General features: G+C 38.1%; 1 protein-coding gene across 2 annotated transcripts; it reads right to left on the bottom strand.

Annotated features, from left to right (window-relative positions):
- Positions 1 to 254: 254 nt before the first annotated feature.
- On the bottom strand, positions 255 to 24,900 carry RTCA (RNA 3'-terminal phosphate cyclase). Of its 2 annotated transcripts, XM_045478415.1 has the most exons (11): positions 24,609 to 24,900; positions 24,400 to 24,500; positions 22,478 to 22,621; positions 18,859 to 18,982; positions 16,317 to 16,375; positions 14,639 to 14,780; positions 13,659 to 13,783; positions 11,072 to 11,130; positions 6,250 to 6,344; positions 3,549 to 3,653; positions 255 to 618 (listed from the first exon to the last, which is right to left on the bottom strand). In XM_045478415.1, exons 1-11 carry the CDS (start codon positions 24,651 to 24,653, stop codon positions 517 to 519), a joined length of 1,101 nt encoding a protein of 366 aa, XP_045334371.1. In that variant the 5' UTR covers positions 24,654 to 24,900; the 3' UTR covers positions 255 to 516. The 2 variants fall into 2 exon arrangements, with proteins under 2 accessions (XP_045334371.1, XP_045334372.1); XM_045478416.1 differs by lacking the exon at positions 24,609 to 24,900 and having other exon boundaries at positions 22,478 to 22,636.
- Between the last annotated feature and the right edge of the window lie 245 nt (positions 24,901 to 25,145).

The following is a 25,145-nucleotide window of genomic DNA, read 5'->3' as shown; positions in this document are numbered from 1 at the left end:
GCTTTGAAAACATTCACCAGATTCAAAATCAATATTTACCAAGTGCCCACTAGAAAGAAGAGACATATAATTAGAATGAGAAAATGCTTATTAAATGTTATTGTTGACACAGCAAATACTTGTGCAAAAAGTTGTCTCATTATGCATGAGGCTTCAGTAACCTAATTAAAACCAGACACAAATTACAGACCAAATCTACAGCCTTCACTTACTCTATTATATAAGAAAGAAAAACACACTTCAGGTAGAAAAAATACTCTATTTCCATACTTTAATACTGAAATCAGCTATCATACATATCCATCAACTCTTGTATTTCATTGTCTTTATCTCAGGAGATAGTCAAAGTGAGATTAATTAGATGAAGCATTCTCAGCAAATCTATAACACTCTGTACTTCATCTCCAAATTTAAGTCAGATCCTTTAATAAGTTACTGCTTATTCACTGCTGTGTAATATTTATGAAATGAATTAGTGCAATATATCATTGAGGTATTATTTAAAACGCAAATACCCTATAGATATGGATTTGTCATCCCAATTCCTTGGCACTCAATAATATAAGTGTCTTTAGAGGCATCGTCTTCATCTTCTGATTTCTTCACAGAGAATTTAGCCTGAAACCAGAGAAGCATTTAGTATATAAGTAATATAAAGAGAGATAGAAAGCCCTTAAGTCCAACATAAATAGGCAAGTAGTTAATATCAAACTCATTTTATTGAGGAAGCTAGAGGCACAAAAATCAAATGACTCATGAGAAATTCAATAACCTAAATATAAAATATTTTGCTCCAGAAGCATGACTCTTGTTCAAAAGTAATATATACTTGTGGAGTTCTGTCAGAATGTATAGCCTAGGCCCTGCTCCGTATCCACTGAATCAAAATCCCCAGGATATTTGCAGCTAGGTAAATACCATTTTCAAAATCCCAATTGTTAACTATAACACCCCTTTACTACCTACTTCCCATATTTTTTCTAAAACATAGCATTGAAGCATTTATACTTCTCTGATCTTGTCAAGATCAAGTTTTTAACTCCCCTCAAATTTTTCTTGTCAATTTAATTCCCTAAATATGCTATTCAAAAAAATCTAGTTCAAAGAAGGAAGGTGGGGGGATGCCCTTCATCTTTATTGGCCTTAACATGGTATTTTTCACTTGTTAACTAATTGAAGTTTGGCTTTGAAATATTTGGTTTCTATCACTGCATTCTGGAAACATGATTTTTTTTTTTTAAAGCTACTGCATTCATTCTGATAAAACAATTAAAATCAAAACAATTGAGTAGGTTGAATTTGTAGCAAATGGATTTCAAATGCGCCTGAGACCTTAGGATTCTATGAAACACAATTTGAAACCATCATTCTGGGGCCTACTGCATAGTAATATTCACAAATTATTCCAGTTTCAGGATTATGTGACAGTATACTGTATATAGTAGACACTGAAAATTACTGTTGAATGAATAAGCACTGAATTCTGAGCTACATAGCCAATTACTTGTGTAATTATATATATGTATACATTTCAAATTGTAAGCATTATGTAAATATGAAACACAGGAACACTCAAGGAAATCATTTCTAGCCTATATATAAATATACTGAAACTACAAAATTTAAAGTTACAAGGAGTCTTAATGGACTATGCACCAGTCTCTGATTTTACAGATGAATTATCTGCACTGAGGCACAGAAAGAAAAAGCAGCTTGCCCCAAGTCACTCAGTAAGATACCACAAAGCGGAACAAGAAACCAGAGCTATAAATTCCAATTCACAGCACTCTCCACTATGTATTCACTTCAAATAACATGTCAGTGTCCACTATATGCAAAGTACTATAAAAAGTGAGGACTAGGGGAGCCTGGGTGGCTCAGTCGGTTAAGCGTCCGACTTCAGCTCAGGTTATGATCTCGTGGTCCGTGAGTTCAAGCCCCGCGTCGGGCTCTGTGCTGACCGCTCAGAGCCTGGAGCCTGTTTTGGATTCTGTGTCTCCCTCTCTCTCTGACCCTCCCCCATTCATGCTCTGTCTCTCTCTGTCTCAAAAATAAATAGACGTTAAAAAAAAATTAAAAAAAAAAAAAAAAAAGTGAGGACTATATGAATGCAACTTAGTCCCTGCCATCAAGGAGATCATAGTTTACAAAGAAAAAATGATAATACAGCATAAATGGAATAATAAAAAGTACAGTTAACTATCTCTTGACATGAAATATAATTTACCTTCAATTCCTATTATCCTTTTCCTACAACTGAATCAAAATCTATCTATGCTTTCTAATAACAAGAAAAAAGGTGTATGTTATTAAAAATCATACAAATAAACGGTTAGAAGCAGGGCAACTCCCAACTTTGTGCTTGCTACCCTTCTATAATAGCTATTTTTTTTAATAATGTGCATTATTTTTATCATTTTTAAAACTACTTAAGGTCACCTTCCTTCATAAAATTCTGAGTCATAAATTATAAATCACTTTATGAAATTACATTATAAAGACTATAGCAAAACAGGAACATGCAATTACTGAAAAAGGCAAGAAATGAAGCTATATGCAGTAAATGCAAAAAAAAAAAAATGAAAAGAGAAACACTTTTAAGAGGAAAATACCTAAATGTCAACAGTGGTTGTTGGCAAAAGGGACTCTAGGTAGGTTTTTTTCCCCTTATTTTCCAAATTTGCTATAAGGAAATTACATTAGTTTCAGATAAAACATACAAATTTAGTCATTTTTTTAAAATTAAGAATCCTGCAGAAAAGGTATTAATATGAGCTTATATACTAATAAACCCTGTTTCACTAAAAAATTATAAATCTACTCTTATAAAAGTTTAGGGGACTGGTGTTAAAATTTCAGCAAATATTCTATTCTACCGTAGAATCAAAAGAAAATGAAACATGTAAAATTTCATATAAATATTTAAGTTTCTGGCCAACCACGAATTCCTTATGATTTGATTTCATAGTTCTCATGGAAGTATTTTTACTCTATAAGGCAGCAATACACATGCGCTTTGCCGTGTGCTTTCCCAGGTCTGTTCACAGCCCAGCTCTGCCACTAACAAACTATGTGGGCTTGAGCAGTTAATTTAATCCCTTTACCGCACTTTACTCACATGCAAAATGGGAATAAAAATAAACAGCAACCTAACATGGTTATGCAGAGCTGGGGTGCCTAGGTGGCTCAGTGGGTTGAGCATTCAACTCTTGATTTAGGCTAGGGTTATGATCTCATGGTTAGTGTGTTCAAGCCCTTCATCGGGCTCTGTGCTGGTGGTGCAGAGCCTGCTTGGGATTCTGTCTCCCTCTCTCTCTGCCCCTCTCCCATTTGCATGCACACGTGCTCTCTCTCTCTCTCAAGATAAATAAACTTTAAAAAATAAAACGGTTATGCAGAGTAAGATGATTCAGGGCAACTGCTGACTCAGCTCAGTGTCTGCCACACAAGAAGTACTAGGTGAGGGATAGCAAGTATCCTGTTTATTACAATCTGAACCAAAACTGGCTATGATAAAAATCAATTACTCTTTCTAAAGGAATACTCACCTTTGCTAGTTGTTCAGCAAAATGTATAGCCGTTTGTGTATGGAGTGTAACTGGTCCTGTTTTTATTCTGGAAACTCCACAGGCTAATGCCATGAAAATGATCAGCTATTAAAAAAAGAACAAAGAAGAAAATTTTCACACATTTACTAATATTTGGAGTTAAAATTCTACTGCTTACCATATGAAAATACTACTAGAAATCAAAATAGCTCAAAGCATTTCTACTTCTTTAGGTTTCCAGAAGTCCTAAGAAGATGACAGAAAACCTCTGTCACCCACAGTCTGTGTTGTGGTACAGAAATGCTCAGTAGCAGTTGTCAATACAGCCTTCCTAAAATTTGTGTTTAAGAATAAAACAGAGAGTTAAAAGTTAATATATCAGACCAACTGTCTACAAGGTGGAATATATAATATGACAAGCTTCTTCTATTGTCTAAAATTACAACTTTTTTTTAAGTTTATTTATTTGAGAGAGAGAGAGAGAGAGAGCATGCACGTGAGGGGGAGGGGAGGAGGCGAGGGAGAGACAGAATCCCAAGGAGGCCCTGCTGCTGAAATCAAGAGTCGGACACTTAACCGACTGAGCCACCCAGCGGCCCCTAAAATTACATTTTAGAGGGTAAACAAATACACTAATACAGAATTCCTTAGAGTATAGAGTACACTTGGGCAAGAAAGGAGAGACTAGAAATAAGGGAAATAAGAAACTAGTTAAGGAGGGGTACCTAGGTGGTTCAGTCAGTTAAGCATCCATCTTCGGCTCAGGTCATGATCTCATGGTTCATGAGTTTGAGCCCTGCATTGGGCTCTCTGCTGTCAGCAGAGGCTGCCTCAGATCCTCTCCCCCTTCTCTCTCTGCCCCTGTTCTCTTTCTCTCTCAAAAAAAAAAAAAAAAAAAAAAGAAAGAAAGAAAAAGAAAAAAGAAACATAAAAATAAAAACAAAAACTAGTTAAGGGGCACCTGGATGGCTCAGTTGGTGAAGCATGAGACTCTTGATCTGGGGTTGTAAGCTTGAGCTGCACACTGAGTGTAGTTACTTAAAAAATAAAATCTTAAAAAAAAAAACAAACCAACAACAAAGGAAAGAAACCAGTTAAGAAATCCTAAAGAATACATTTCTAAATGCAGATTGATGGTTTGAGATTAAGGAGAGAAAAGTATGGTAGAGAAAAAGAAAATCTATCAAGACAGGGGACCATAAAAAGATCTTACTTGGAAATATTCACCAGCATTTCTCCATATGAATAAATGTGTTAAGTTTAAGAGGTCTATGACACATCCAAGTGGAGATGCTGACAGGCACAAGGGATAGAGTTAAGGAGAAAGGCCTGAACTAGGTGATATAAATTTGGGAGTTGTCTGTGCACAGGTGGGACATAAGCTATGAGACTGGACAAAACAACTGAGCCAGTGAATACAGATGAAGGAAAGAGGCATGAGCCTGAGCCTAGGGATTCTCTAAAACTTAGAAGTTGAGAAGATGAAAACAACAGTAACAAACTACCAAAAGACTAGAATACGTGGTCAGGGAGATGAAAAGAAAACAGTGCTTCAGAAACCAAGTGAGCAAAGAATTTAGAGAAGGAAAGAATGACCAACTGTACCAAATGCCATGGCCAGGTCAAGATGAAAACTGAAATCTGAGGAATATAAATTCCAGAAAAATATTTAAAAATTGGTTGAACTAGGACATGCCAATCAGTTACTCAAAGTCAGTGATAAAATTTTTTTTTTATTTTTTATTTTTTAAAATTTACATCCAAATTAGTTAGCATATATTGCAACAATAATTTCAGGAGTAGATTCCTTAGTGCCCCCTTACCCATTTAGCCCATCCCCCCTCCCACAATCCCTCCAAGTAACCCTCTGTTTGTTCTCCATATTTAAGAGTCTCTTATGTTTTTGTCCCCCTCCCTGTTTTTATATTATTTTTGCTTCCCTTCCCTTATGTTCATCTGTTTTGTCTCTTAAAGTCCTCATATGAGTGAAGTTATATGATTTTTAACTTTCTCTGACTGACCAATTTCACTTAGCATAATACCCTCCAGTTCCATCCACATAGTTGCAAATGGCAAGATTTCATTCTTTCTGATTGCTGAGTAATACTCCACTGTGTGTGTGTGTGTGTATATATATATATACATATATATATGTATGTACACATATATGTATATATACATATATATGTGTGTACATATATATACATATATATGTGTGTGTATACACACACACACACACACACACACACACACACACACACACACATTTGGGCTCTTTCCATACTTCAGCTATTGTTGACAGTGTTGCTATAAACATTGGGGTGCGTGTGTCCCTTCGAAACAGCATTTCGAACCTGTATCCCGTGGATAAATGCCTAGTAGTGCAATTGCTGGGTCATAGAGTAGTTCTATTTTTACTTTTTTGAGGAACCTCCATACTGTGCAGAGTGGCTGCACCAGCTTGCATTCCCAAGTGATAAAATTTATATTCAGTCTGGGGCACCTGGCTGGCTCAGCTGGAGGAGCATGAGACACCTGATCTCAGGGTCAAGAGTTCAAGCCCCACATGAGGTGTAGTAATTACTTAAACAAATTTTTAAAACTCAATAAATAAATAAATAAAATAAAATGTATATTCAATCTAATTATCCAATACTCAAATCTAATAGATTCAAAGGTTTTATCCTAAAAGCATTGTTACCTGGTCTTGCAGATACTCATCTACAGCACCACCATGTCTAAGATTTGCTAACAGCATTTCAGCAGCTTCAATTCCAACCTTATCTGCATTTACACCTACAACAGACACAATGTAAAAACACACAACAAAGCACATCAATTACTAAGAATCAAAGAGTTGAATTAATATATCTCAGTTAGCACTGGTATAACTTCTTTTAGGCGCCTACTCTGAACTCACCCAACCAACTCACCCAAGATTTTTAAATATATTTAATCTTCTGAGAGCTTAGCACATGCAAATGGTTTATATCTTTAAATGAACCTAGTGGAGGAAAAACCAGGTTGTATTTGGCCCTATTTTAAAAGTATTAATTATGGGGGCACCTGGGTGGCTCAGTCAGTTGAGTCGGTTGAGTTCAGTCGGTTGAAATCGACTTCAGCTCATGGGTTTGAGCCCCACGTTAGGCTCTGTGCTGCCAGCTCAGAGCCTGGAGCCTGCTTTGGATTATGTGTCTCCCTCTTTCTCTGCCCCTCCCCTGTTCATACTCTCTCTCTCTCTCTCTCTTTCTCAAAAATAAATAAAAACATTTTTTTCATTGAAAAAAAGCTATAATCCTATAATGCTATGCCTGTCAAAATTTGAAATTTGCAATTTATACATGTTATAATTAGTCTGTAAGCAATCCATTAGAATTAAAGGGTATTTTTTAGAAGTCAGAGAATTATGTTTCATGTAAGGAAAAGCTGATAAAAATTCTCATATCAACTATTGTAAAATTTTATTCCTTTAAGATTTAAATAGGCATTACCTTATTTTGAAAATAATACAGAATACTTATCCCCACACCCCACTCCCTGCTTCTCCACACATGCCCCAAATCTTCATACAATGCTGAATAAAAAATGTGTCAGAAGCAGTGGAATGTCAAATGATGCTTTTCAAGTATTTACTTTAAACTAAAAGAAGCCCCGGCTACAAATAAAAATGTCTTTCAAGGAATGGGAATGTGGTTAATTTTTGTTCCTATTTTATATTTGGAAATTCATTTGATTATATGTATACCTTGGTAAGATTTCCCAGAAAAGTGGAATTTTCAAAATTTTAACTGTTTCTCATTACAGCAGTCATTATAATATAATAAATTAGCTATCTTTACAACATCAATCAGTCAAGTACATGAGTGAATGAAGTAGCTTGGAACATGTGGTGTGAATCTCAACCTCTTGGGTAAACTAGGTTGCTTCTCCCAAATGGAAATGAAAATGGAAATGGAGATAGTAATACCTAAGTTATAAAACTTGTTAATGAAATTAGAGATAATACTTACAAAGCATATAATACCATGACTGGTTCAAAATAAGCTATTAATAATAACAGTTAATACTGAGTACCTACTATGTGTGTCCCGTACTAAGTAACAGGAACTGTTTCCTTTGCTAAGACAACATAAAAATACACTTCTATGTTAGAGAACCAGAGGATAAGTAGGTATAAATTCTACAGTATAAGCTAGGACTTGAGAGACTCTCCAGGCTAATTCTCTCACTCAATAGATAAGTAAACTAAGATCAAAATAGTTTTAGTGGCTGAAATAGTGACAAACATGACTCATCAGTTACAGGCTACTGCTTCTACCACAGATGACGTCATGGACAACTAGCCAATGTTACTTCTGGTAATAACTCTTAGATGTTAGGATTCAGGGTCTGATAATTTTCTAGTTAATTTAAATAAGAAATGAAAAGGGATAACGGAAGCTGACATTCTCTCTGATATCCTTGATATATATACTATCTAGACTAAGAGACAAGACCCCAAGCTGCTTTTACATTTGTTAATCCCATCTCATTTGACATCTGTGCCTGACAGGAAACAAGGGAGAGCACCAGCAGAAGCCAATCAGAGCAAGTATATTGCTCTATCATCTATTCCCTCCTACCACTATAATTCTAAAAATAAATACTGTGCATTCTGAAACTGTGTTGTCCAAAGACAACTTCAAAGTAAAAGTGGTCTCAAATGACAAAGTAAGAAAAGTGTTGTTGGAATATGAGCAATTTTTTCAGGGCTGGTCAGCAAAGTTAATTCTAAGTATTGCTAATAACAAAGTAATGATTGATTTACAATCTCAGTGCGATATACCTAAAACTATCATCTGCCCTGGCAAACTAACTCTACCTCCTATGTCACAAGTTGAAATGTTTCTAGGTACCCAAGGTAGAAATCTAGAAGGTCATTCTTCACATTGCCTTCCTCACTTCCCATATCCAACTGGCCATATCTATTCCCCCTCCTAATATTCTTGCATCAGTACTCACCTCTCTAGCCCCAATCACTGAATCCCTTTGTATAGGCCCTCATCATTTCTGACCTAAACAGCTGCAACAGTCTTGTCTTCCTGCCTCCAATAAGGTTTTCCTGTAATCAACCACATAGCTATCAGAATTACCTTTCCAAAGATCTGATATTACATTCCTCCTTAAAATCTTTAATGCTTTCAGGGTGCCTGGGTAGCTCAGTCAGTTAAACACCCAATTCTTGCTTTTGGCTCAAGCTATGATCTCATGGTTTGTGGGTTCAAGCCCCATGTCAGGCTCTGTGCTGACAGTGCAAAGACTACTTGGGATTCTGTCTCTCTCTCTCTCTCTGCCCCGCCCTTGCCTTCCCCCTCTCTCTCTGTGAAAATAAACTTAAAAAAATTTTTTTTAATATTTATGTCTTCATGACGAAACCCAAATTCCTTTATATGACCTGTCAACAAAGTCCTTCAAAATCTGGCCTCTGTCAACCTCTCTAACTTCATCTTCAGTTCCCTGCTCCAGACCCTACACTCATCATACATAGTTGTAGTTGCCCAAACACAGAACACTTGTTTTTGTCAGCACTGTCCTTTGTCCTTCCTCCTTAGCTCACTTTTTCATCTTGGTAATTTCTACTTATCTACAGAACATACTAGAGGATTGCTGAATGCAAGAAGCCAGATTTGGGGTCAACCAGCCCCCACAGGAGTATTAGCTGTTCTTCCCCTGTGTTCCTATGATGCCCTGGGAATACCATGGTCTGTCTCCTCTACCAGACCAAGCCAGGAAACAGGACAGTGACTCAGATATCTATGACCCTAGCATATAGTACTTGGCACATCTTGGTGCCCAATGAACTCATATTCCACCCAATGTCTGCCAAGCACTTATTACTTACATGGGCTCCCAGTCTCTGCTTTATATTTGGCATTATCTTTGCTTGCTCAAGTCCCCATAGATCCTGTATGCAGTAGCTCACTATCCACACTGATTCTTCACTGTCCCTAACAAGTAATTAGTGTACTCTAAATACGTATTTTTGATCACTACTTCCCAAACTTCATTGTACTTCAGAAATATGCAGTGAGCTTGTTAAAATATATCCTTGGGCTCAACTTCCAGAGATTCTAATTTGATAGGTATGGAATAAGTCCCAAAATGTGTTTTTCTAACAAACTCTCAGATGATGCTGATATGTTACTTGTCCACCAACCATAGTTTAAATAGCACAGTTTTAAATAGAATTCATTTAAGCCAGGTCAACTGGAGACATTAATTTTATTTATTCTATTACGTTGTTAAGATTTGATACCCAACTAGTATCTACATCTACTAAATGAGCAGAATAAGATTATCTGAATTTTTTTGTATTCAGCAATAATAATGTGGTAAAACAGCACAGCAAGGGTAAGCATCTTTTAAAGATCTACAAAGTAGGAATAAAGCCATCAACTACCACACAAACATCAAGAAATTCAACTAGAAGTCACCTTGCCTCGATGGCAAAAGTAACTTCAAATATTAACAGTCAGAAGTATACACATCTCTCTTCTTCCAAATATGCTCAATCTTAACTACATTTCCCTTTCACAAAAATACTGTTTTTTGAAATCACCAATGTAATAACTGATGCAGGGAAAAATCATCAGTGGACACTAAAGCCACTGGATGAAAGTTGTATAGGAATAAGACAATCAGATGGTATCAAAGTATTATCCCAGATGACTTACTACTTATAAAAAGAGAAAGAATTTATAGCAGACATACCTGGAGGATACTATTTAACCAAATGATCACAGTCACCTTTACCAATAAAGGACAAACTGACCTTATCACTAACCCTGTTGTGATACAATGGAATGTACATAGCCACCTATACAATATTCCTACTAAAAATGTTTCATCTGAATATATCTAATCATGAGACAATCAGACAAGTCCAAATTGTGAGAAAATGGCCTGGACTTTTCAAAACGTCAATATCATGAAAGGGGAAAATAAAGGTGATATTTTCTGTAGTAGAAAAGAAACTAAACAGAAATGACGACCAATTGCTGGGAGTGCTCCAAAAAAAAAAAAAAAAAAAATCCCCCATTGCTCTAAAAAGTATTTTGGAGGCAAGTGACTAGGTTGAATATAAAAGACAAATTCTTTGGGCATAAAAATGGTATCATGATTAGACAGGTATTGTTCTTTGGACATGCATGATGCAGTATTCAGGGGAGAGATATGGTATCTCCTACTTACACTGAAATAGTTCAGAAACATACACAACTTGTAGCTAACAGTTGACTACTGGTAAATCTAGGAGAACAGTGTATGGATGCTAATTAGTCATTCAACTTTCTTATCAGTTTGAAATTTTTCAAAGTATAAAGTTAGGAGAAATACTAAAAATTTAACTGACTCTAAAACAGAACCAGTTAATCATATCCTTTTATACTTGTCATCTATCATGCTATAATGTTCTAATCCTGACAGGTAATTAAAAATTTTTACACTAGCACTGGGAACTGTGAACCCACTTCATTTATCTGTACCTCGTTTACCAAGCGATGATCCAGCAAACAAACAGCCAGTAGATGTCTCAGCAATAATGCTAAGTAGGAAAAAAAAAAAAAAAAGGATTACTATCTATGCAATAAATATTCTAAAATTACACACAAATACAACCAGGGGTATAGTGGTTATTAAATATGTAGAATCAGATCTACTTAGTAAACTGCAAAAGTGAAATTCTTCACACAGAGAGCAGGATGATTAGCACTCTCCATCTTCATCAGGGCATTAGTACCCTTCAGCTCATCTGACAAAAGCCACACTAGATTCTAATCTGTTCACAGGTAAGGAATGGCTCTCCTCGAAGTTACATCATTCACACTAAATGATACCATTTCTACTGTACTATAAAGTGTTTTATTATTATCTAAAGTGAAAAGGTCTTCCTACGTGTTTGAATGTAAGTGACCAACTTAACGTAGACTGCTATATCCTTAGGATGTTATATATGAACCACAAAACTAGAACTTTTGATACACAGAAAATAAGGAGGAAGAACATTACCAAAAGTCATCACTCCCAAGAGAAGCAAGAGAAGAAGAAAGGGAGAAGAACTACAAAAACAACCAGAAAACAATGAACAAAATGGCAATAATTACATACCTATCAATAATTACAGTAGCCAATAGCAACTCAAGTGTCCATCAATAGATGAATGGGCAAAGAAGATGTGGTATACACAATGGAATATTACTCAACCATAAAAAGGAATGAGATCTTGCCATTTGCAACAACATGGATGGACCTAGAGGGTATTATGCTAAGTGAAATAAGTCAGATGAAGAAAAGACAAATACCACATGATTTCACTTACATGTGGAATCTACAAAACAAACAAAAAGCACAAAAAACCCATAAATACCGAGACCAAATGGATAGTTGCTAGAGGGGAAGGGATAGGAGGATGGGCAAAATGGGTGAAGAGAAGCGAGAGATACAGGCTTCCAGTTGCAGAATGAATAAGTCACAGGGATAAAAGCCACAGCAAAGGGAATACGGTCAGTGGTATTGTAATGACACTATAAGGTGACAGATGGAAGCTACCCTTGTTGTGAACAAAACATGACATATTGTCAAATCACTATGTTGTATACCTGAAACTAATGTTACATTGTGTGTCAACTATACTTCAATAATAAAAAAAAAAACTGTATTTCTACAGAAATTTTTGGTTTCATTTTACAGTTTTTAGATAGTAGTATCAAATGCAGAATGTTTAAATCTGCATTTAAAACCTTTAGTAGAAACTCCAAAAAAGAGACTTTCTATCCATAAGAGATACTCTCATACTTCAAAAACTCAGTTAAAGCAGTCTTAAATTTGGGGTACAGTCAGTGGAGCATGCAACTCTTAATCTCAGAGTTGTGAGTTCGAACTCCAAGTTCGGTGTAAAGATTACTTAACAATGAAATCTTTAGGGGCACCTGGGTGGCTCAGTCAGTTAAGTGTCCAACTCTTGATTTCAGCTCAGGTCATGATCTCACAGTTTGTGAGATTGAGCCCTGCGTCAGGCTCTGCACTAACAGCACAGAGCCTGCTTGGGATTCTCTCTCCCTTTCTCTTTGTCCCTTCCCCACTTGCACGCGTGCATGCGTGCATACTCTCTCCCTCAAAATAAATAAATTCATGAAAAAATAACTTAAAAAAAAAGCATTTTTATATTAAATCAACAACTTGTAATTAAATAATATAATGTTTTCTTTTAACTTTTTTTTAACGTTTATTTATTATTGAGAGACAGAGAGACACAGAGCATGAGCAGGGGAGGGGCCGAGAGATGGAGAGACACAGAACCTGAAGCAGGATCCAGGCTCTGAGGTGTCAGCACAGAGCCTGACACGGGGCTCGAACCCACAAACCGTGAGATCATGACCCGAGCCGAAGTTGGGACACTTAACAAACTGAGCCACCCAGGCACCCCTATAATTTTTTCTAAATAGACCTTTGCCATATCTAATATTTACATGTACATGGACTTCACATTTGAAGTACAGAAAAACAACTAGAAATATTTCTCTCAGGATCAGCTTCAAAGGCTAACTTCTGATTAGCTTAAACATTTAAGTTCTCTTAAATGTTAAGAGAAATGTTAAGAGCAAAAGGGCTCTTACAATGTAATAAAAGGCAAACCATCTTCAGGAAAAAAATCCAGAATAAAATAATCATCTTAATTCATCACACTACTGGTTTGGGTAGGAATATCCTTAAAAATGTGCCTTTTTAAAACTGTAAAACTAGGGGCGCCTGGGTGGCGCAGTCGGTTAAGCGTCCGACTTCAGCCAGGTCACGATCTCGCGGTCCGTGAGTTCGAGCCCCGCGTCGGGCTCTGGGCTGATGGCTCGGAGCCTGGAGCCTGTTTCGGATTCTGTGTCTCCCTCTCTCTCTGCCCCTCCCCCGTTCGTGCTCTGTCTCTCTCTGTCCCAAAAATAAATAAAAACGTTGAAAAAAAAAATTAAAAAAAAAATAAAACTGTAAAACTTAAACAAAAGAACTACAAATATTTAATTTAAACAGGATAATTACTTCAGAGCTCTCAATCAGTATCCAGGAAAAAGTACATTGTCTTACATTATCCCATTTCCATTGCCAAAGGCTTGGTCTTTAGGTTCCTGAACAGGCTGGATGTTAACATACAGATCCCTAATCTCCTTTCTGATGCATCTTACAGCTGCTGCCGCCATATCTTTTGCCACCTATTTTGGCAAGATAGGAAAAGAGAATAAAATAATGATTATTTTGACAGTTGTTTTCAAGCCTTCAAAGACACATACAGTAACGAATATCTCTTACAGGGATTAAGAAAAAGCTTGATCTTCAAGTGTAACACATAAGTTCAGGGGAAAGTTTTAATTAAAAGATTTATTAAAAAATTAAGTGCTCTGAGGCACCTGGGTGGCTTAGTTGGTCAAGCATCTGACTTCAGCTCAGGTCATGATCTCGCGGTTCATGAGTTCAAGCCCCACATCGGGCTTGCTGCTATCAGCTGTCAGAAAAGAGCCCACTTCAGGGGCGCCTGGGTGGCACAGTCGGTTAAGCGTCCGACTTCAGCCAGGTCACGATCTCGCGGTCCGTGAGTTCGAGCCCCGCGTCGGGCTCTGGGCTGATGGCTCAGAGCCTGGAGCCTGTTTCCGATTCTGTGTCTCCCTCTCTCTCTGCCCCTCCCCCGTTCATGCTCTGTCTCTCTCTGTCCCAAAAATAAATAAATGTTGAAAAAAAAATTAAAAAAAAAAAAAAAAAAAGAAAAGAGCCCACTTCAGAACCTCTGTCCCCCACTCTCTCTCTGCCCCTCCACTGCTCACATGCTCGCTTGCGCTCTCTCTCCAAAAATAAATAAAACGTTAAAAAAATTAAGTGCTTTTGGGGTGCCTGGCCTGTTCAGTTCGTAGAGCATGTGCCTCTTGATCTCAGGGTTCTAAGTTTTAGCCCCATGCTGGGTGTAGAAATTACTTAATAAAATTGTAAAAAAAAATATTAAGTACTTTCAATAATTTCAAAATTTAGATGATATAATACTTACCAAGACCCACATACACTTCTAGACAACTTACTTTAAATGGCAAAACACCAGCAACAAAAGCTCTTCCATATATCTTAGTCACAGAGCCACGGTCCGTTAAATTTATTGGGTTCAACTGTTTAACAGGTGACATTCGGACAATCACTTCACCACCCCCTTTTGGGTAGTAGCCCCTACAAAGAGTATGACAAATACTCACATAAACTTATTATATGACAAAAATACAGCTCAACATTTAAAATAAAATAACACATGAATTATATCCAAACATACAACTCGTGTTTGAAATTTCCAAGCAACATTTTAGATCTGTGCTGTCCAATACGGTAGCCACAAACTACATGTGACTATTTAAATTTAAATTAAATTTAAAACTCAGCTTCCCAGTTGCACTAGCCACATTTCAAGTGCTCAATAGTCTTATGTGGCTAGTGGCTACCTTACTGAACAGATAGGGAACATACCCATCAATGAAGAGAAATTCTTTTTGACAGTGCTGTTTTAGAATATAAACTCCTTGATGGCAGGAGTTTGTCTATTTTCTTCCTGCAACATTCCAGTGCCTAAAACAATGTCTGATAAGTAGGAGGTACTCAATAAAATACGATGAATATTAAGTCAACACAAACAAAATTGTAACTCAAATATTTAGTGTCACTTATTCTATAGAAGAGGATGGGAACATACAGATGAGAGTAACTGCTCCTATTTGCAAGGAGCTCCCTCAACTGGTAGAGAGATGGCTCTACATACAACTTACTGGAACACAAGTCAGGCTGTAAAAAAGACTACAAGAGGGATGCCAATACGAATTCCAACTGAGACACACTCATGGACAATTCACACAAGAAATTACAGGTTAAATTTTGAAAAAATATAGGATTTCCAGTTTTTAGGAGAGCAGGGAAGGAAAAACATGAACAAAGACATGAAAGCCCAAGGCACAAAGTAAGTTTAAAGAATAGTAAGCAATCATATGTTAGAATACATGGAGGACAGGGGCACCTGGGTGGCTTAGCTGGTTGAGTGTCCAACTCTTGATTTCAACTCAGGTCATAATCCCAGGGTCATGGGATCAAGCCGTGAGTCAGGCTCATCCTGAGCGTTGGAGCCTGCTTAAGATTTTTTCTCTCTTTCTTTCTGCCCCTACCCCCTGCCCCCACTCATGCTCACTCTCTCTCTCTCTTCCAAAAAAAGAAAAAAGAACACATGGAGAAGGTGGAATGAAGTTAGAAAGGTCAACTGCAATAGGACTGCAGCACACTTAAATCCCACACCAAGAAATCTGGCCTTGTTATTATGTGGCAGAAGGGAAGCCTTGAAGGGAAATAACCTGAAAGCCCAATGTGCTTCTTAGGGAAACAATTCTGATTGCACTGTGGGAAGAATCCCTTTTATGACCCTGCAGTGCCTAGTCCAGTTGTCTGCACATAGAAAGTATTCAATCTGTGCTGAACATGAACAACACTAGGTATGAAGGTCCCTCAGTGTAGCAATTCCCTTGAAAATATTTCTCCGAAGAAACAAGCAAATACCATATATATCTGCTTTCAAGTCCCCATGCGCCTGCTGCTTACTGTTTTTAAGCCATAAAACATAATTATTTTCTACAAGAAGTAGTGGGTTCCAGAATAATTCTCTAAGGTCTAAGCTTCCCACTATTTTTAGCACAAATAGTGGGTCAAAGGGCTAACAAATAAGTAACTTACCTCATTTTAATATCACAATTAAATTGGAAGCCAAATTTTTCCACAATTGGTTTGAAAACCTGGAAAATCAGTTTATTGTTACGTTAACCACAAATATTCACTGATTCAACAAGTATTAAACAGTATTATTAAACAAAAGTGCTCTGCACTGAGCTGACAAGAAGGTATTACAGATAAACACTGATATAAAAATGTGTAGGGTAGTTCTATTTCTCAAATAAAATAACTGACATGCAAATTAAAATTAAAAGTTTAACATTTAATTAATCAGGGTTATGCAAGTCTATCTAATGAAAAAAATACCAGAACTCATGATCCTTGATCCCAGTGGTTATTTTACTCCACAGGACAGTATTTCCTAACTAACCCTTTGCAATATAATACATAAGAAATTAGGGGATATTGATAAACAACATTCCATTCTGCCTTCTCAATTTTTTTATACTTTGAAATTTCACTGCATATTCAAGGTTTTATCCTCATTTTTTCCATTTAACATTATAAACAAAAGCCTTTTCCTGACATCATAAAATTCTTCCTAAACAGTATTTGAATAACTGTATGGAATTCTAGCATAATTTACTGAGCCATTCCCCAAGTGTTCACTTGCATAATTATATATATTATATAATGATGATTATAGTATATAATGTTCTGCTCAAATACCTTTAACATTTATCTTTGGTTGCATTCTGTAACATTTAATTAGGGTCATTTCCTTGAAGTGGAATTATTAGGTGAAGAGAGATTAACTTTCATTATACACCCAATCAAATTGAATTCTAAAAGATTATACCATCTATTAAAATGGCAAAAAAATTAAATTAAATATCAAGTTCTGTGAAGACACAGAATAGTTGAAACTCTTATACAGTGCTGGTGAAAATGCAGAACAATGCAGCCACTTTGGAAGCCAAAACAATTTGGCAATCTGTCATAAAATTAGATCTATACTTACTATTACCAGCAACACCTCTCCTTGGTAATTACCCAAAAGAAATTAAAACTTGTATTCACCGAAAAAAACCTGTATGTAAAAGTTTATACAGACTTTATTCATATTGCCAGAAACTGGAAACACCCCAAATGTCCTTCAACAGATGAATGGATGAAGAAAGTGGGACATCCATATAATAGAATACTACTTCTCTTTTATTGCTAAAACAAGTGACATTGATGAATCTCAAACAAATTATGGTAACTGGGGGAAAAAAACAGGCTCAAAAGGCTACATACAGTATTACTCCTACATACGGTGTTCTGAAAAAAAGACAAAACCAAGACAGAAGATAGATGAGTAGTTGCCAAGAACTGGGGCATAGAGACTGATTACAAAGGGGTCTGAGGTAATTTCTTACAGTAATTCTGTATCTTGATTGTGGTGGCTGGTTCACAACCATATGTCAAAAATCACAGAACTTTACACTAAAAAGGTGTATTTTACTATAAATAATTACACCTCAATAAACCTGGAGGAAAAGAAAGATGATACCACTTCTCTCTCCTAAGTATGCCAACACTGAGTGTCATCATTTTGAAAATTTATAGTCAAAATATGGTATTTAATTTTTTATAGTTTATCTAATTAACATGGATCTACCTCTTAACAAATTTTTAAATGCAGTATATCCTATTGTTGACTACGGGTACATGTTGTACAGCTCTCTAGAGCTTATTCATCTTGCTTAACTGAAATTTTATGCCTGTTGATTAGTAACTCCTCATTGCCCTCTTCCCTCTACCCTATTCTACTCTTTGATTTTATGAATTTGATTACTTTAGATACCTGATACAAGTGGAATCATGCCAGTATTTGTCTTCATATGACTGGTTATTTCACTTAGCATAATGTCCTCAAGGTTCATTCATGCTGTCACATATTCTAGAATGTCTTTTTTAAGGATGAATAGTATTCCACTGTATGTATAAGCCACATTTTCTTTATCTATTCATCCATCAACAGACATTTAGGTTGTTTTCTCATCTTAGCTATTATGAATAGTGCTGCAATGAACACGGAAATGCTAATATCTCTTCAAGATCCTGAAGATAATCCCACTCAAAGGTGGGATATCTGGATTATATGGTAGTTTTGTTTTTAATTTTTTGAGGAACCTCCACACTGTCTTCCATAATGTCTGCACCATTTTGCATTCCCACTAATACTGTGCGAGGGTTCCAATTTCTCTGCATCTTCCTCAATTCTTGTCAAACGCATGTTTAATTTTTGTTTTGAAGTTTTTCTTCCAAAACATAATTCCTGTATTTATAAAATGACTGATTTATATAATAAGTAATGTAATTCATGCAACAATTACACTTGAGGTTTTAAAAGAATTCACTATGAGCACTGTTCCAAGATACAACACAAAATCTAAAGTAAACACAGTCCCTTTACCTTCTCCCACAACAGAACTACACACCATAAAGAAATAAACAGACATACACAGAAACCACTCAGGATATATTTCAATAGAGAATGGAAATTCAGAAGAATACATGAGATCATCTTTAGTTCATCAATAACAACACAAGCCCTTACCATGGCTGTGTAATCAATCTGTGGTGCCATTTCAGCATTAGTTCCACCTTTTAAACGGAGTTCTGATGGAGAAGCAGCAAAGAGAACACAGGGCATTGAGACCTGCATCAAGAGGCACACACTCCTAAGGAGAATGCAAAACAGGCTTCAGTGAATTTTCTTTTCAAAGTCTTAAGATCGTGGTATTACTACACAGCACCATTCGCTGAGGCACAGACAACTGGGAAGGCAGATATATACCCAAGTCTAAAGTTAAAAAATACCCCATTAAAAAAAGAGGGGGGTGGTGCACCTGGCTGGCTCAGTCAATACAGCATGCAACAACTCTTGATCTTGGGGTTATGAGTTTGAGCCCCACGCTGGGTGTAGAACTTATTTAAAAAAAAAAAAAAAAAAACACACCACCACCCCAGGAACTGAATGATAAAATCCTGAATCTTAAAGAAAGACAGTATTTTATAGGAGAAGCAACTGGCCTTGAATGATCAGCAAATCTGGGTTTGAGTCAAACATTAGTTGTATGATCTTTCTTTAATTTACAAAGTAAAAAAATATTTTTTTTAAATGACACCATTTTTATAACATTTTTAAAATTTTTTTAAATGTTTTTATTTAATTATTTTTTTGAAGGAGAGAGACAGAGCATGAGCGGGGGAGGAGCAGAGAGAGAAGGAGACACAGAATTCGAAGCAGGCTCCAGGCTCTAAGCTGTCAGCACAGAGCCTGATGCAGGGCTCGACTCACAAACTGTGAGATCATGACCTGAGTCAAAGTCAGACGCTCAACCGACTGAGCCACCCAGGTGCCCCAATTTTTATAACATTTTCATAAAAGGATTCTTGAAAGTACAATTTATGAAAATGCATTTAATGCAACGTCTAAAAACATACCAGAGGAAATAGGGTCAATTAAATTGTAATAACATTCATATAGTGACAGTCACACACACAAAGTCAAGGTCTAGAAATACTTAAATAATTTTATTTGAATCTCTACCATGCACAAGGCATTGTTCCAAATATCAAGTTAAGATACAGATCCTACCATCATGGAGTTTATGATATGATAGGATAACATTTCACAAAGATTGACAGCTGAATATTTTACATGGAAATAAGTTTAAAGGAAATAATCTTTGCTGTAACTCACCTCTGTTTGCTCATTCTAATAAAATAATGTGAGAAGTCATGAGACATAATTATAGAATATATTTTATAAAATGAAACACTTGGTCAGATTTTCTAAATGAGCTGTCACATTCATATATAGCATAGATAGACATAGATGAAGCATAGATTAGACATAGGTTCTAATACAAAAAGACTTAACTTTCTTATAGTAACAATGCATATGTACTGAAATAAACAGTTTCTATAAGTGACAATGCATTTCACTAATTTAGTAAAGATTTACTGACTGCATTATGTGGTAGATATCATAAGAGAAAATGTATAAAATATAATCCCTGTTCTCAAGGAGTTAAGCCTAGGAGCAAGTGAAAAAACTAGAAAATGTTTAGTTTACAATAAACTGTAAGGTTAAAATACTACTAAACTTCTCAGTGTTTATTCCCTCTGAGGAACCCAACATTTAAATGTTCTCCCAACTCCCCTGATAAAATCAGATTCTAAGAATAGTACAGAAAATCTTAATTTTAGGAAGGGGAAACTGCAAAAACAAAGGTAGACACTAGAGAAAACACATGGTACTGTAATCACAGTTAAGGATAAAAATGTTAGAAAGTGAAGAAGTAAGGTAAGTTTTCTTGCCAGGAAAAAGCTGGTTTTAGTCTCCTAAACTGAGCTGGATTCACAACTTTAAACTCATCTCTCTTACAGTCTATTGGATTAGAAGTCAAGGGGCGCCTGGGTGGCGCAGTCGGTTAGGCGTCCGACTTCAGCCAGGTCACGATCTCGCGGTCCGTGAGTTTGAGCCCCGCGTCGGGCTCTGGGCTGATGGCTCAGAGCCTGGAGCCTGTTTCCGATTCTGTGTCTCCCTCTCTCTCTGCCCCTCCCCCGTTCATGCTCTGTCTCTCTCTGTCCCAAAAATGAATAAACGTTGAAAAAAAAAAATTAAAAAAAAAAAAAAAAAGAAGAAGTCAAAAGGCCTACATTCTAATTCTAGTTGTGTCTCTGACTCCATCACCTTGGGTAAATCACTTAATACCATTCTCTCACTCACTAAGTGGAGGAAGGATTGGAAATACATGGTTTCTAATTTCCCTCTTGCAGCTTCAAAATTTTACAATTCTATTTTAGTTCATTTTTAGATAGTTGGTTAACTATAATCCCCTTTCCCTTTTTTGTACAGGATAATACCCAAAATAATATGCTGACTATAAAGAAAGATACCTCAAAATTCCTTAATCCCCTTAGAAAGTTCTCATTTGGCAAACCTTGCCTTGGGCCTGGCAGCAGGTCCCTTTTCACAGAGGTCTATTCACAGCATTACTCAAGTATCAATTGTCACTAAATATTTTCATAAACTAAAATAATCAAAATCTATTAAAACAGTTTCTGAAACAAACTGGCATCAGGTTTCCATTACTAGTTCCTATTTTATCAAATTTCCTAGTGAATGGATAGGATTTTGGTAAAAAGATATGGTTTACAACAGCAATCAGCCAAATAACTCAGAAAACACAAAAGTGCTCTCTATGTTTTGTCGATAAAAGGAAGAATTCCTGGAAAAGGATAAAGGAGCAATTTAATTGTTAAATATCTATTTTTGCAAAGGGGGAAAAAAACCCAAGATCAAACCTACAAATTTCTAAACAAGATAGCATAAGTTATCTATTAAAAGACAACAAGGGGTGCCTGGGTGGCTCAGTTGGTTAAGCGTCCGACTTCAGCTCAGGTCATGATCTCACGGTTCATGGGTTGGAGCCCTGCATTGGGCTCTGTGCTGACAGCTCAGAGCCTGGAGCCAGTTTCAGATTCTGTGTCTCCTCTCTCTATACCCCTCCCCCACTCGCACTCTGTCTCCCTCTGCCTCAAAAATAAATAAACATTAAAAAAAAAAGACAACAAAAATACTTAGACTAAAAGTAGAATATGACTCATAATTAGCTGTAAGCCAAGAACTAAATATGCTACATACAATGCAAAAACTACTATTACTACAATGCATAAAAACTTAGTCATTTTCAGATATTCAGTTTCTAAATAATAAAAAGAAACAAATATGCTATACTATGCACATAAGAAAATTCTAGGTATAATAACAGCTATCCAAAACTACATAAAGTGTAACCCTGGAAGGTTACTGTTTTCTCCATTTAAAATGTGGGGAAAACGGACGCCTGGGGGGCTCAGTTGGTTAAGCGTCCAACTTCCGCTCAGGTCATGATCACGCGGTTAGTGAGTTCAAGCCCCACATCAGGCTCTGTGCTGGACAGCTCAGAGCCTGGAGCTTGCTTCGATTCTGTGTCTCCCTCTCTCTCTGCCCCTCCCCTGCTCGTGCTCTCTCTGTCTCAAAAATAAACATTAAAAAAATATTTTTTTAAATGTGGGGAAACGAAAGCTCAAAGGTTAAGCAACTTGTCTAGTAAGTGGTAGTACCTGCATGTGAATCCAGGTCTAGCTCCAAAGCCCATATTTAAATGGTAAGTGACACATACCCTGCTGTCTTGGTATCTGCTGTGTGGACTCCACCTTTAATCTTCTCCGGTGTAAACATTATTTCTGTTGAGCCGATTTCTGCCCCCTCCAGTTGCCCATCACACAAATCTCGAATCATTTCCAGTCCAGATAAATGTTGAGGCCTTCAGGTCATAATACTGCATCAAAACGTGTGCATTCAGACTGCCTATATCCCCACATTTTATGACCCATTTATAAAACTGCAATGGCAAGAAAAGAGCAAGGTCTAACCACAACAAGTGCCATATCTTCAGTGTCAAAGCTTCTTTTGGGTTTTTATGTACCTAGCTAGACTGCCTGCTAGTAGGCATCTTTTAGGGGTCCTTCCAGACCACTTATTTTAGCTAAAACACATATGCTGATACATTGTTGCGAATGAGAAGTGTGCAAAGAGGAAAACTGATAAAACGAAATGGCGCCAATCTCACTTGCATGTCATTCAATAATCTATAGTACCTGTTACAGGCTGAATTATGTTCTTCCAAAATTCTTCTGTTGAAGCCCTAACCCCTACTGCCTCAGAATGTGAGTGTAGTTGGAGTCAGGGCCTTTAAAGAGATGATTATGTTAAAGAGAGACAATTTGGGGGCTCCTGGCTGGTTCAGATAGTACAGTATGTGACTCTTGATCTCAGGGTTGTAAATTTGAGCCCCATGATGGGTATAGGGATTACTTAAAAATAAAATCTTAAAAAAATTAAAAAGAGGCAGTTAGGGTAAGCCCTAATCTATTCTCTGTGGTATGTTTATAAAAAGAGGAGATTACCACATACAAAGACACCAGAGGTACACATGCCCATAGGATGCCCACGTGAAGAGGCAGCAAGAGAGAGGCCATCTCCAAGCCAAGGAGAGAAACCTGAAAAGAATCTTCCCGGAAACCAAGAAACCACCCCTGCCACCACCTTGATCTTGGACCTGCAGGCTCCAGAACCATGAGAAAAATAAATTTCTGTTGTTTAGGCCACCCAGTCTGGTATTTTGTCATGGCAGCTCTAGCAAACTAATAAATCCACTGCTGCAAACGACTGCTGTGACTAAGGGAATGAATGTGCACATATATCAATAATTGCCTTTTAATAATTTCAAAATGAAATGTGGATAAAATAACACTCTAAGAGATTGCTGATCTATTACAATGCCCAAAGGAATCAGTTTGGCGTCAACCTGGGTCCCCTTCTAACAGGAGCACATACCTGAAATTTAGCTAGTGGCACGCCTAGCTTCCCAGGCGGAAGAAACAAGGTCAAATGTTAAGGTTTTTCCCTGTCCACAACTAATAATTCTGGCTGTATTCATAGCTTCTTAGAGGTCTTAAGGAAAGCTAGAATAACATCTCGGGGCCCTTTCCTGAGCTATGATTCTAAAATATGCAGCAATAGAGAATACACAGGTTAAAAAGTGGGATTTTCTCTGGCCACGCAGGCTGTTCTGCCCTGATCCATCTTGCCGGCTGCTGCAAGTTCTCCAAGTACTCGGAATGCCCGATGACGCGGGAAAACATTTTAAAAGATAATGCATCAGGAAGCGAGAGAACTCTAGCCATATGGAGAAAACATGGCCTCTTTTCTCAACTTGCCCCTTGAGGCTTTCCAGATTGCACAGCCCTGGTTATGGCTAACCGTCCAGGCCTGAGCATGCTCCCCCCGGGACCCTGAGGCCCGGCTACACATTCCTCAACCTTAGGACGCGGATCTTCCAAGCATCACCACCCGGGCTCCCGATTCCCCAGCCCAAAGTCCTATCAAACCCCGGACCCCAAGGACTGCAGCCCGCCCCCCAGCCCCTCCGCCCCTTCAGCCCCTCCGCCCCTCCAGCCACACCTCCAGTCCCCTAGCCCTGCGCCCGCCCACCCGCATCTCCCAGTTCCGCGGCTCCGCCCCCCAGCGCCCCCGATTTACCTGAGGCCTGGCGTACTGCGGCCGGCTCGAATCTTCTGCACCCGCAAGGGGAGGCCCAAAAGACAGCTCAGGGCTGTAGACACCCTCAGGATCTGGCCGCCCTGCCAAGGGTGCGGGTGGGAGAGGAGAGCGAGAACATCAGACAAGAACGCCCTCCTTCCCAGCCTGGGTTGCAGCGCCACCGGCCTTGCCTCGGGCCCCGTACTCACCCCTTCCATGATCCCGCCATCCACCTCCACCCGCTGCCCGGCCATTGGGAGCGTCCTGGGGCCCGGCCCGCAGCGACAAAGCCTCCGCCCGAGTGGGAGGAAGAAGAGACGCTCGCGCCGGCACCACAGCTCCGAAATCCCCGTCCCCGCCCGGGGCCGCGGGGGTCTAGCGGAAGCGCGAAAGCAGCGCCCGCTCTCGGAAAACCGGAGGCAGCGGAAACGAACCCCGGCACTCAGTGTCCAGAACCCGGGATCTCCCTGCCCAGCGGCAGTGCGCGTGCGCGCCACGCGGTGCTTAAAAGAGGCGGTGCCAAGCCCATTCAGTCAAATCCCACGCTCTTCCGAGAAGGGCTGGCGGCCCCGGAGGCACCCTGGGGCGTGGTAGGAAATGTGCGGGTTGAGGACTGGAGCCCCGAATACAGCAAAACATGGAGATTGAAGAAAGCCTACGTTTCAACTCAAACTGGATTCTCCAGTTGCCTCTCAGCCTTTGCAAACATCTGTGCTTATGTCTGTTTTCTCGAGGATGCTGCTGTA

This window comes from Leopardus geoffroyi, chromosome C1 (genome assembly GCF_018350155.1).
Source record: "Leopardus geoffroyi isolate Oge1 chromosome C1, O.geoffroyi_Oge1_pat1.0, whole genome shotgun sequence".
NCBI lineage: Eukaryota > Metazoa > Chordata > Mammalia > Carnivora > Felidae > Leopardus > Leopardus geoffroyi.
This window is presented reverse-complemented; position numbering and strand designations above follow the sequence as displayed.